General features: G+C 44.2%; 1 protein-coding gene across 1 annotated transcript in view; it reads left to right on the top strand.

Moving 5' to 3' along the window:
• Window positions 1-5950: 5950 nt before the first annotated feature.
• atp6v1ba (ATPase, H+ transporting, lysosomal, V1 subunit B, member a) overlaps window positions 5951-14196 on the top strand; it is a 31555-nt gene continuing 23309 nt past the window's right edge. Inside the window, exon 1 of the mRNA XM_068728149.1 lies at window positions 5951-6159. Coding sequence (XP_068584250.1) covers window positions 6051-6159 — 109 coding nt within the window. The 5' untranslated portion in view covers window positions 5951-6050. The remainder of the gene's footprint in view (window positions 6160-14196) is intronic.

Here is a 14196-nt window from a genome sequence, read left to right as displayed (position 1 = left end):
ATTTTCAATCAATCACATGAGCGCGCCACCACAAGGGTATATGTTTACATCATGATGGAGAGACAACAAGTGGCAAGCCTGTGAAGGCGTTAACGCACGTCACTCAGCTGTCATATTAATAATATATCAAACTATTACAGGCTCATCATTTCTTCTCTGACAAAATAGAGAGTTGAGTAAAGTGCTTTAATGTTTTACTGTCACTGTTTGTAGCCAGGAAAAGTTAGCTAGCAAATGGGACTAGAAAACTGCATTTTGTTGAGGAACCCTGTCATACAATGAAAAAAAGCTTGTAACCTTGATACTTGTCAACAAAACTGAAATTGACGGCCGGTGATTGTGGAAATCGGTAATTGTTTGCTAACACTTTGGCTCATCAAAGAAATAAAGACAAATCTGTGCCAGTATACCAGAGACGTTTTATCACCTAAACAACTAGAAAAACATGCAACCAGCAGGTTGATTTATAAAATGTTAAGCTAACGTCACACGGTGGTGTGCTGTGGATGTTGAATATATCATCACTTTCACTGTGTAGCTACTGGAAGGAATGAGTAAATCCAAGGTTAAATGTCTGTGGTTCACCTAAATCTTCCTCTAGATGTTCACTTAAGAAATATCACTACATCGTCGTCAGACATTTTAGTTTCTTCTCTCAAGCTAAAGTCAGAAAGTGAGCAGTATTTTAGTGAACAAGGGAATCTAGCTGCTGAATGTTTCGCTGCTTCCAATGCTAATGTTAATGCTAGGTGACTAGGAGCAACAGAGAGAGCGGCTCTGTTCAGACAGAGATTGGAAATGAAAACGTCCTACTGAGGTGAGTCAGTATGTTTTATTACTGCAGAGTCAAGTGTCCTGAGCGGCAGCTGTGGCTCAAGAGATAGAGCGAGCAGTCCACTAATCGCAAGATCACCAATTTGCTCCTTCGGTACACGTGTTAGAAGTATCCTTAAACCAAATGCTGAACCTCAAATTGAACCCTCCGTCCTGTTCTCTGGCGCCTTGCAACAATAATTGGGAGAGACACCACATATAGTGTCTGGAACACCTGGTCCGCCTGGTGGGTTCTCCATCTCCTTGAATGTACCGTGTCTTTTCTTCAAGAACTTGCAGTTACTTTTGCGTACAAGAAATAAGACTATGTCATCCGACGTGTTAGTTTCTCCTCTCAAGCTAAACCTGTACAATGAGCAGTATTTTAGTGAACAAGTGGAGAGAACAGGCGGCTGCAGTAATGCTAATACTAGGTGACAAGGAGCAACAGAGAGAGCGGCTCTGTTCAGACAGATTTCGGAAATTAAAACTTCCTACAGAGGAGAGTCACTATGTTGCATTACTGCAGAGCAGAGTGACATGAGGGGCGGCTGTGGCTGAGGAGATAGAGCGAGCCGTCCACTAATCGGAAGATGGCTAATTGCTCCTCTGGTACACGTGTGAAAGTGTCTTTGGGGTAAATACTGAGCCCCAAATTTGATCCCTTCCATTTCTCTGGTGCCCCACAACCGTGGTGGGGGGAGACACCACAAATAATGTCTGGAACGTCTCGTCCTCCTAGTGATTTCTCCACCACCTTGTATGGGCGGAATATGCACCTCAAGGTCTTCATGGCTTCATGGCCACTCCACCAAGCCATCTGTTGGAGGGTGGGTAGACTGAGGTGCACAGGTCCTGCATGACCTTTGACATGAGAACGGTTCCCTGGTCTATCAGGATTTCCTTCGCTGTGCCAACTCTAAAAAAAACGAGAGCCTCTGACGATGGCTTTTGTTGAGGTAGTGCATAGTGGGACTACCTTAGGAAACTGGGTAGTGTCGAGGACCGAGACCAGGATAAAGCGGTGTCTTCAGGTGGTGGAGACTCCAGACAGAAGAAGTGCTCGACGTGGCCCAGAGGACCACATCTTCTTCCGGGTTATTTTCCAGTGGAGGGTCTAAGTGCCTTGCCGCAAATATTTTGCAAGTGGGGCAGTCCCTTCCTATCAGGACTGGCACTGGCAGGTTCTCCTCTACACTAGCCCTCAGTAACGTTTTGCTTAAATCAATGTGACACAAAAGAAGAGCGCACTGGAGCCCGAGACAGCTGTGAGCATTGAGGCTGATTCTAGGAGGCCGGCAACACCTTGACAAAAAGGTTGGTCTTCCTGGCGGGGTTCTGTCTCTCCGGCTCCAACTGGACCTCCCTTCCAGAGGAGACCCAGCTTGGGTGGATGGCATCCCTGTTTAAGGTTTTTTTGGGGGGAGTTTTTCCTGTACCGATGTAAGGGTCCTGGGACAGAGGATGTCGTATTGTAAAGCCCTCTGAGGAACATTTTTAATTTTGGGCTGTGCAAAACGAATTGAATTGAATCTGTGGGGCAACCTGATGATTCTCCAGCATCGCAATCAGTGTTTCAACGTTACTGGGTGAAGTCTGAACAGCGTACCTTCAGCCAACGACTTCTTTTGGGTTTTCCGGATGATGAAGGGAGCCAGGATTGCTACCCTCGTGGCTGTCCTCTAAAACACCCCCAGGAAAACCCCAAAGTCATCTTCGGGGGTTACCTTGATCAGCACATCTCGGGGCCCCCTGGGCCTCTCTTTTGCCTGTAGGGGTGGCTGTGCTAATCGTACCAGTCTTCCCTGTAGCTCAGCCTGGCTCTTCAGTAGGGCTGCGAGTGCCTCCTCCATCTTCCGTGTTCACTTTCCCCAGAGTCAGAGCAATAAGATCCGCAGTCTCCACCATATGTGGTGATGGAGGAGAAACCAGACTGGCCCAGAGATGTTTGTTGGAGTAACCAAAGCACTTTGTTGTTTTTTTAATCAACAATCAGAAAAAAGGGCAGGGGTGTAAACAAAACTTAGTTTCTTCCTGGATATGGGCAGTCCCTCTTCTAGCTTCAAGGGGCTGTGGACCTCCTGGACAAACACAGGGGAGAAAGAGGTAGGATCAGGCAGGAGTGTCAGCTTACACTCTTTTTCTTCCTCCCTCGCTCCTCTGTTTCCCTTCTACCCTCTGACAGCTCCTGTTGTCATTCTTATGCAGCAGTCACTTATTGCTTAAGCACCTCATCTGGGTTTCCTCCAGGTTAGGGTGAGTCGGCAGTGTAGGTAATCCAGAAAGATCATTCTTCCCAACTGGATTCCGGCTCTGCCCTGTTCTCTGGCCCCCTTTACTGGAGGTTAGGCAACAGTGGTGGAGAGAGACACCACCGTTTTTGAATGAGTGAATGTTGACATGTAAATCATTTTGAGTGGTTGGAAGGCTAGAAAAACGCTATATAAATACAGTTCATACCATTTTACATGACCACTGTATTTCATTAAATGTATTCTTATGCAGATTTTAAAGTAGCGCATTAACTTCCTCTGTAATGTAAAAAGATTGTTACAGCCGCTTGAGGGGAGGAGACCAATCATTCACCAATCAATCATTGCATTAATTTGCCTTCCTCTCCAGACAGCATGAAATATGGTCAATACTAGCTGGCATGCAAGAACCATTCAAACTTGTCCGATAACAAGAAATTCCTAAGGACATGGGACACGTGTTGCCCTGCACGGCAGCTGGATTCTCGCGATATCCCAAGATCACGTAGTCCGCCTGTAGCTGCCAGTGGCTACTCACCGGACGCTGATTGGTCCATACACTGGCTTATACACAGATGCATTACTTAAAGCCTGACAAGATGGATCTTTGTGCGATATGTGATCCTGTGATTCTCGCATGATGTCTTGACATTGCGGGAATCATGCTGCCATGTACGGTAAGTGATCTCCAGTCTCCTGCATGAATGGTCAGACGTACACAGCCTTCCAACTTTCCAAACTCCACACCCTCACTCTCAGCTTTGCTACATAAAAGACACACAATCTAGACATATATTGAAGGCTGTGGAATCACTCAATATGAATGTCATTCATGGGGGCGCTAGGCTGAATTTAACATACTGTTTATACGTCAGGACACTGTGTGAACCCTTTAACAACCGCAGCAGCAAACATACACAATAAACGCATTAATAGTATGACACATATTTGCCGAGATGGGTTAATCTGAGGAGTTTGAGGGAAATCATATCCCTTTGAACTCATCAGAAAAGACTCAGGAAAAAAAAAATGGTATTTCAAAAATGAGGGCACTGCTCCTGTAGGCAGAAGCCCTTCACTTGCATTAATTTGCTATTTTTTGCATGCAGCCTGAAACGTTTGGATGAGCTCTCTAGGGGTTGCCGTCAGCCTAACCATGGCAGAGCTTACCACTTCAGTCTGTAGTGCTTTTCCACCATCAGAGAGAGAGCTGTGCCTTTCTGTATGTGATGCCAGTGTGTTGGTTGTGCAGGGGGCATGGTTCAAAATCATCTTCAAACAGCCGCTTACAAGCTATTGTGCAGAACATGCTGCGTCAAATGGGAACGCACCAGAGCTTCAGAAATGAGAAAACAGCAAACTAAGACATTTTAAGAGGAAAATGTGTGCAATCATGTAATTGTACCTGTCACTCAATAATAATACATTGTGTTGGTGAATGAGTGTGTATGTGTGTGTGAGAGAGAGAGAGACAGAGGGAGACACACAGATAAAGCACATATACATTAGATACAGCAGAGATATCCACTTCTGCCAGCTGCTATTCACTACGCATATCAGATGTTAAATTCTTCACAACAGAGTAATTACCATAACATTTCAAAAAGTAGCCTAGTTGGGGCCTTTGTTTATAATCTGCAGTTTAACATTCATTTCCTGTTTCCATTTTCTATGTATGTTTTGTGATATTCTAATGAGAAGATTTTTTTTTCCGCCCATTTTAGCATGCTCTTTGATGCTGCTCTGTGCACGTCAATGTGCAATCCAGTGTTTGTGACCGAGTGGACTGTATGCACACCAGATGTTCCACACTCAAGCCCAGTCGGTGCCGTGTGCACCACTAGCTGGTTTGCCAAGAAGAAGGAGAAGAGGAAGAAGAAAGATGAAGAGAGGTGCGAAGAGATTTACCGTTACCCACGTTTATATAATTTGTCTATAGAAGGAATGCAAAGACAGCTACATGGTATTAAGCTCCAGGCAAACAACGTTATGGTGCATCACTACCATAGTAGTGCGCATGCATGGAAGCCGGACCGACGTGGACCACCAGCTGTTGTATGAATGGAACCACGTGCACGTTCACATGGCGGGTAAAGGTCTGCAGCTGTCTGCGGATGCAGAATGTGGAAAGGATGTCCGAGGCTTTAATCTGTGTTTAGCTGTTGTCACGTTAAATTCAGCATCTTGTACATTTTCACATCATGATTTCTATAGGAACAACAAAGTCATTAGATACCGACTGCTCTGCTGTTCAAAGTTTCTCCTTTAACAGAAACAGCATTCACATTAATTATTTCCTAAAAGTTCAGCTTCTTCTTTCTCCCTGTGCTTAGTCCGTGAAACTGCATGTGGAATTAATGTTGAGGTTTGGAATTTGATATAACAGATATTACAGGAGGCATGTTTGATGCCATGTTTTGCAGTAATGTTAGTTACTATGACAGTTTGTGGAAACATTTAGTTTACAGGTATTATCAGGTTAACGACATCAAGTGCTTGAATTCCATATCCTCTGGAATTTATTTTTCATTCAGCGGTGCAATCATAAAGGCTGAGATGCTGACAAAAGCTCTCAAATGCACCAGGCAAACCATGGAAATAAACTAAATATGAATAAGTCATTTCCCTAAAAACCCACCTCTCAAGAATCCCAGACTTGCTTTTACTTCTTCTTAATGCTGCAGAACTGGCAGCTAGAACTAATAACTGCATGCTACTTTCATGCACTATATTATATTATATTTGTTATTGGTATACTTACACACTTTACTTTGGCAACGTGTTATGATTAGAAGTTTATGCCCTAAAGCTCTAACGTTACTCACCCATATGTTTGCACATGCGCGCGCCCATCATTCGGCTCCATCCGCTCTCCACAAACATCCGGTTCCTCAGTGTCACATGACCAGCGCTCTATTCGGAACCAGCTAGGAAAGCACATCGACCAACATTAGCTTTCTCGGGTTTCCTGTTCTTCATCAGACGATGGCAACATTGGTGGCAAACAGGGCGATGGACATCAACGGCTTGGCAGCAGCTGCGAGGACCCACACCCAGGCTGTGACCAGAAATTACATCTCTCAACCCCGGCTAAGTACGTGACGTTAGCAGGCTGCTGGAGGTAGCTGCAGCTGTAGCTAGTGGCTAACAAGGTTGTTGTGCTGCATTCAATGACAAGGAAACTGAGGATTATGGCACTCTTGTTAGAATACTCGCATACTAGATGCCATTCTTGTCTTCAGTTTGACATTTTATCAGCTTGGATCCAAGATAGCAATGCATTGTATTGCAATTGTAACGTTAGTAGCACTGTCCAGCACCAGATAAATGAGGACTAATATATTCCAGCACTGGGTCTGTTGGTTTGTAAACGTATGTTCAATACTAAGTGTGACAATGCTCATGAAAGAAGATACAAATGCTCAGCAGTGGCTTTTAATACGAGTGCGTATTCCCAGGTACCTGGAATGCGGCATACGGGGCCATCGGGCCATGATGCTACAATTGTGAATCACGACTGTAAACAAGCTAACGTTAAACTGCTTTTACGATGGAAATGTAATGCGGGTTAAGGTTACAGATTAGTAGTGTAACTACCATCAACATTTGCTTTGAGTGCTGTATTTATAAAACTAGCTAATTGCTACACGTATGCCATTGGTGCCCAACAGCAAATCAGCTAAGCTAGCATGCTAGCTGTAGTGGCTAGAACGGCGCGGAGTAACCGCACATCATTTTAGCTGACGTTACACTCAACTTTAAGTGAATTCATTCGTTTTACGAAGCATAGTCCAACTAGAAGTCGTATGTTCATTTAGGGACAAATGCACCATTGTCACTATTGCGATGACTGCGTACGAGCCCCGCAATGCTACACAGCTAACGTTAGCTAAATGTCACTAGCGCAGTGGATTAGCCAACATTGCAGCAGTCAGCTGACTTGATGGAACGAGACACGGTGCCGTGTTCGTGTTTCAATGCGAGTGTTGAGTTGAGATTGGACCATGTAATGTAAGGCACGCTTCACAGCCGTCAGGACGGCTCATGCTGCCGCAGTGTTACTGTGTGGCGCTGTGCGAAACGGGTTCCTTAGAAATGTTGGTCAGGTTAGCGTGACAGTCTGGTGACAGATGGGGATGATCTCTCATGTGACCCGCGTCACATGACCCGTGTCTCATGAGAGGGGCAGCCCGCAGTGGCGCTGAGACCGGAGAACCTGCAGGTTTCTCCTATTGGTTTACCCACACTTGTAGATGGAATCTTTTATTTTAATATTTGAATACAGGTCGTATGCTGTTAGTGTTGCGTCAAAGGTTTATCTCTGATGATAATCGTTATTAGGAAATGTGTTTTTGCCGTAAAAGTTGTGATATTTCGCAATGCATGTCTCTACTTGGTCATTTCAATCCTAATGATGTGTCCACGGGGAGCTACATCATTGCAACATTGGCAATTCTTTAATTGTTTTCCCCGTCTTGTGGAAAGTGTGACATTTATAGTTGTGCTACGATGTTGAGTGTATTCAAATTAGAGCCTTACTTTTTAAGACAACAGTGCTTTTTTGATCAAATATTTGTTCAGCTGTTATATTTCTTAGATCATGGATCATAAAGGGATTGAAGGTGATGGGTTCAGCCCATTTATTTGGTGTTATTGCCATTATTGTCTTGTAGGGATGCTACTTAGAGGAAACTAGTCAACTATTATATAAACTGTCGCAATTTCACGAAGCCCCAATTTGATGTTTTCAAATCTCTTATTTTGTCAGAGCAACTGTCACAAACCGTAAGATATTGTATTGATATTCAATTGATTGAAGATTACAAAAAGTCACCAAATAATATTTCAGTTTAAGGTTGTCACAAGCTTAAAGGTTAGCCCACTAAGCTCGGAGCTCATCCCTTCCTTCTGATCAGCTGCTGGAAAACAGAGAACGTGTCAAGAGGACTTGATGCATTTATTCATCAACAAATGAACTGTACACACACACACACACACACACACACACACACACACACACACACACACACACACACACACACAGTGCACTGCTACATTTATATCTCTCTCTCTGTCTGTCTCTCTCTCTGTCTGTCTGTCTCTCTCTCTTTCTTCCCCCCCCCCCCCCCTCCTTCTTCTTCTACCCCATGAATAGTCTGAATGCTGATTTATTATTGGTGTGGAGTAGTTGAGTGAATCCTATTGGTTTGGAGGATGTTGATGTTGTAGATGAATGTCCTGCTCAGGAGAAGTCAGGCTACAACATCTTCTGTGAAAATGACTGTTGGATTGTTTTCCCACTCAAACCAAGCGAGGGTCTCCTTTATGAAGTGGTGACTGCTGTGATTAGTTGTGTTCATGCGCTGGTCTTGTGGATCATGTTATGGCCATGCTGATTACATGATGTCACTCAACATATGGGGGTTTGGTGTTGTTTGACACTCTGCTCTGTGAACCTGATGTTGAGTCTTTATTGTGAGTTTATTATGCTTCTGAACCCCCCCCCCCCCTCCTTTGTGTCAGAGAGGCAGGCATGGACTGAAAGCCTCTTAGCAAACTAGAAGGAAATGACTTAATGGAGCTCGGGCTGTCAGAAAGGTGAGCGTAGAGCGTGCAACATGGGATGAAACGCTTGTCCTTAAAACATCTAATCAGCCTACTTCTGAGATTCCCCTTGCTTGCTGAATGGCTCGCCTCTTTCGCTCATCAAACACATTACTGAGCAGCAGCAGTACATTCTCATGTCGAGGCGGCACGTCGGTGCCAAAAGATTATCTCAAGTAAGTGTTCAAAAAAACTTTTCACATGCTCCACAAATACTGCAGGTGCTGCATTTACAATACGCTGAGCACGTTACCGTTAATGTCTCTTATGCTGCTTGTTATATGAGGGGCATTCATAGAGGTCTGCAGGTGTAGACTATAGAATTCACACAGATGCACATTATACTACATGAGGGCCAACGCCTGTTCACTAGAGCCCAGTGTCAAGCCCTCGTTCAGTCAGCAGGAGGGCTGAGAAGCTGTGTCACTCTAGATGATGCACATTGACCACCTATATGGGCTGCAGGGGTCCACATCCAGAGTAGGTTTCAATCCTCTTTTTCGGTTGACGGTGCGTCAGTGGTTTAATATTCAGTGAGCGTTGTGACTTCTGAACTTATTTTGCTGAGTGAGGTGGTTTTGTTCCTCTTTTAGCTGTTACTTCCTCTTCTGTATGGTATGTGAATCACATTTTGTGCCAAACCGTATCGAGGGACAAACGAATAAAAAAAAAAAACACTTTTAAAGTGTAATCTGCTCTTTTGACAACTGCTAAGCTAACCGCTAAGTTAGCTGGCCCCTCTGCCTGCCATTGGTTTGTGGAGTTTGGTGATTGGATCGGCATCTGGGATCACGGCCGTCGCCATGTTGTGTTTTTGCAACCAATGAACGGAAGTGACTATATTTGGACTGTGGAGGAGTGACGTAGAGACGCCGGATACGACTCTGGTACCAACCCGTCAATCACAGTGTAGCCCCGCCCCTAAATCATCCCCTGCTTTCTGGTCTGTTTGATTCTAAATGGAGCATAAAGTACTAAATGAACATCATGCTGTATTGAAGAAGACTGTAAACTAGAGATTGAGACCATAAACTCATGTTTACAGTGTTTACTGAGGGAATAAATCAAGAGAGAAGTAGGTTGCTGCCTGTGAGATGGCCTTGAAATATGGAAATAACCAGAGTGTCGGCAGCTATGGTTAGACTGCCTCAGAATGAAGACCTGACCGCTTCAGATGGCCTCACAATTAGCCATGTCCCTGGTGAAAGTGAACTGCTACCTGCAGTGCGTAGCGAATCCCAGAGACTAGTTCAGAGCGTTCAGTGTAGTTCTTCGCCAGGCATCAAACGGTCCATAAGATCACAGTGTTGAGATGGGTTTTCACTAGCTTATTGACTTGACAGAGCTTTATGAGAGGCAGCCATTGAAGAGCCGCCGTGAGACAGAGTGGGAAAATAAACAAATAAAGAGATTTCTCATCAGACCAAGTCTTTTCTTTTTAGAGGCCTTTGTCTCTCTCATGTCAAATGCGACAAAAGCTATTAGCCCACGAAATGGCTGGTCTTTGTTTTAGTTGTGCATTCTGTCATTTAGTGCTATGAAAAGACATAGAGCACGGCGCTATACTTCTTTGTGAGGATTTAATTAATGGTAATAATGTAGTCACGATAAACAAATGTCTCATCTGTCACCATGAAAGTAATTTCTATAAAATCAATGTTATTTCTGTAACAGTTCTATAATCCACATTCTAATTAGGCTTAAGCAGCTAGCTTGTCAGTAGAAAGGACCGTTCGTGGGCGTTTGTCATTCTTTTCATGAAAGAACATTCAAATGTAGGCTAAGGATTTGACACCATTTCTGTCTGCCGCATGAGCAGAAACCAATCCACATGAACGGCACACTGGTTCTGCTGACCGCTCGTCACTCATCTTCTGACATTTCAGGTCATTGCTATAGCAGCAGGGATGAACTCTGTGCAGTGAGTCCGGTGGTGGGAAGGCTCTCATTTGTTTTGTGTGCTTACACATAAAGTGGCACCAGGACACAATGCTGTACCATTTTCCTTAAGCCTTATAGCTTCACATGAAACCCATTCTCTTCGTTAAAAGCTTTTGGTTTTAGTTTGTAGTAGTGGTTTAGTAAGATCGGCTTTCTACGCGTCTCTCCACCTTGTCACGCTGCTGCTTCTAAAAGGTTAAATCCTTGCAGAGATAAGTGCGAGCAGAGCTGTAAGCCATTTTGTTGAGTTACCTCTTAGTGAAATGCTTTGAGTGAATTTAAGTTCCCTCTAGTGAGCATGGATGCTTTTATTGTGAAAGGTTAGAACGGAAAGAGTGGAGCTGTAAGGTGCTGTAAGGTGGGATCAACAAAGAGTTTGCCTTCTTGGTTCTGACTGAGTCTGTTGTTGTTTGTTTTGCCTTAATAGGTATTGGCTCAGCTCTTAACCCTGCTGCAGCACTTCACTGTTCAGCTTCGTGAGTCTGCTTTGACAGCAGGCCGTGGACCGTCTGCTAGAGCCCTCGTGTTTGCAGAGCGCATGTGAAATTTAAAAAGATCGGTTGGCACGGCCACGATGGAAGCCGAGTGAAGACGATGTCGAGGTAATCTGGAGTAGTTGGGTTCATCGATGCTCCTCCAGGCTCTCTGCACTGCGTCTCTTGGTCCAGGCTTTAGAGTGAAACCAGAGCCGGTCTTGGATAGTCCCAGAGGATGTGGGTTTATGTGATTACAGCACTGTGCTGTAATTTGGGATATTTTCTAAATCTATTAATTTATGTGATTTTTTTTATTATTTTTTTTTAACATCTCTTTGGTTTCAAGCATACAACTTTTGTAAACTAGTTTGTTTTTACTGTGACAAAGCCTAGCCTCCAACGTTTTAATGGGGGGGGGGGGGGGGGGGTAATTAGTAAACGGTATGAAAAGCTTTGTGAAGTTAGCAGGTGACGTATTGAGCCAAAATGTGCCTCAACCAAAGCAAGCGGCTGTAAACTGTTGCTCTGTCAAAGCCCATGCTTCCAGCTATTGTAATCCTAGCACCCCACCACCTTTGTAATGAAGCTGTTGTGTTAACCAGCTGCCTTTCTGTAAAGACCGCTTTGTTCCTCTACTATACTACCCACCAGCAAAATGGCCCTGCAGACAAGAGGCACCACTCTGCTCACACATTTGCTGGTTCCAGCCTGATTACATTTCCTCCCAATCAGTGCAGTGAGGTAGGGAGTCCTCTTTATGGAGTACCGGAGTACCTACAGGGTTAAAAGCCCGTGTCATTTAATAGGAATGTCAAAACACCGGCTGCGGTCGAAAAGTCGTTATCGCGTAGGAAGGTTTTCAACAGAACGAACTGACCCGGAAGTATCACAGTGGCAGCCAAAATAAGAGCTGCTTGAATTCTCTAAATGCTAAGGGAAGGTGCTACAATGCTTCCTTTCTTATCTCCTTTAGCATAGGATACACTGACCGGACCGTCCTTTACCAATGGAAAGCAGACAATCGATCAGTCAAACTTTTTTTGTGCAGCATGCACCTTTCTTCCAGGTGTCGCATACAGCGCTGTGTTAAGACGAGACGTTTTACTAGTTACTTCGTGGAGAAAAAGGTTCCGTTAGAAAAGCTGGTGCCGGTGACACCAGACGGGGCTCCCGCCATGACGGCCCGGCATGCAGGCTTCACTGCGCAATGTAAAGGTGACCCAGACTACCCAACATGTCTCCATTACCACGACGTCATGTGTGCAACAGTAAGCGGCTCTGATCACCTGATGAGTCCATCCGCTCCAAAGCCAAACACAGGAGATTCATAACTGATCGTTTGTATAAACATGGGACAGAGTTCATGATTTGTTGAAAAATGTTACAAAGGTAGTGGTCAGTACAAACGAGACATGATATGACAGTTAATGATAATCACTAATTATAGTGATAATTGGTACAAAAATACAACCGGTGTGATTTTGAAGCAAATGCTACAAATGTGCTTCTTCATACAAAACTGTCAAAGATATTTACAAAAATATCAGAGATGTGATACTTCTGACTCTCAATGTTGAAGCAGATTAACAGAAATACATGTTGCATGTTTAAATATGTGTTTCCTACCATCATTGTTGTGGAAATCATTGTTAATAATTATTGTGAGGAATAATCAACATTGACATGTGATCAGACAGTCTCTTCACATTATTATTATTATTATTATTATTATTATTATTAAAAGGTGATCTGTGCAACTTTGTTGTTCAGTAAGTTTGTATCAAACGAGTCTCCCGTCGGACTACTCGCTACCCTTGAAGTAGCTCTCGGTTTCATAAAGGTTGGTGACCCCTGACCTGGAGTCATTGAGATGGTAGAAATATAGTAATAGAACGAAAAGCCTGTTCTGTCTTCTTGGATCATTTTAATCAGTTCACACAACACGTGCCGTAGTAGCGACCGACCGATTTGGTGTTGGTGGAGTCTTATCTACGGAGTTGAAGGTTTTTGGTTATTGGAACAACCAAGGTGCCGGAGCAGGAGAGCATTGGATGCTGTGGATCTAGCTAATCCCTGCCTCCCATGGCTTCTTAATTATACAGCATTTTGCCTTGTAATCCAGAAACCAACCTCTTCTGCTGTGCTGGAACACTACCTGGCCATAAGCCCCTCCTCCGGACTGAGCATTGTTGATGGGGGTCACCAACATGTGCTACATATTCTACTCTCTCTCTTTAGAGACACTCTCTCTCATGAACCCCTTTTTATACAGAGATCCAAGTCATTTTATACTTGCAACGCAAACTTGTGCCTCTAAGCAACTTCCATATGATAGTATTTCCTTGGTAAACAGTGACATTGATACTTAAAGACATAACGGGTACTTAAAGCATTTAAATGATGTTGGTATTCATTCTTCCTGTCAATACTGGCTATGCTGTGAACAATGGGTCATCGTTCTATCCATGCTCAGGTTGAGCTGAAGCTAGTGTGAGGCTCAAGTTATTCAACTCTAGAAGGATCTTCATCCTAGCAGTCATGCCGGTGAATCGTCGGTGTTGTCTCTTGGCGACTGCCTGTCATGTGACTGCCTGTCATGTGACTGCCTGTCATGTGACTGCCTGTCATGTGACTGCCAGCACGCATCCCTCTGTGGTAGCTCAGCAAGGAAACGCTGTCTCTGGCAACACAAAGAGGTAATTCCAATGGATTTGTCTCAGTCTGAAGCGTCGGCCGTGGTGTAATGTACTGCAGTGATGTTCAGACTATAGGCGCAGCAGACAGTTTGTGAGCTTGCCTTGTGGTCCAGCAGAGGGAGTAAAGTAAGCTATAAAAAGCCGTGCTGATGGCAGAATCACAACACCGAAGCATCTTGAGAAGCAGAGCGCTGAAGTATTTTGGGTTCTTCAACTGAAGAGAAAATCACCAACGGCGATGAGGCATGTTTGCTTTGTAAAAAGCAGCTGCCTTCCTCTACAACCACAACCATGATTGGATCGGATGATTGCAATGACCAACAAATCTCTTAACGAGCATATGGCTTATGAATGTTGTATTAGGGTTGGAAGAAAACTCCAACCTATCCTTCAGTGATTAATGGGGATCTTCAT

This window comes from Cebidichthys violaceus, unplaced genomic scaffold (genome assembly GCF_023349555.1).
Source record: "Cebidichthys violaceus isolate CVI_PGR_0920_01 unplaced genomic scaffold, fCebVio1.0.p SCAF_10, whole genome shotgun sequence".
In the NCBI taxonomy this organism is placed as follows: Eukaryota; Metazoa; Chordata; class Actinopteri; order Perciformes; family Stichaeidae; genus Cebidichthys; species Cebidichthys violaceus.
This window is presented reverse-complemented; position numbering and strand designations above follow the sequence as displayed.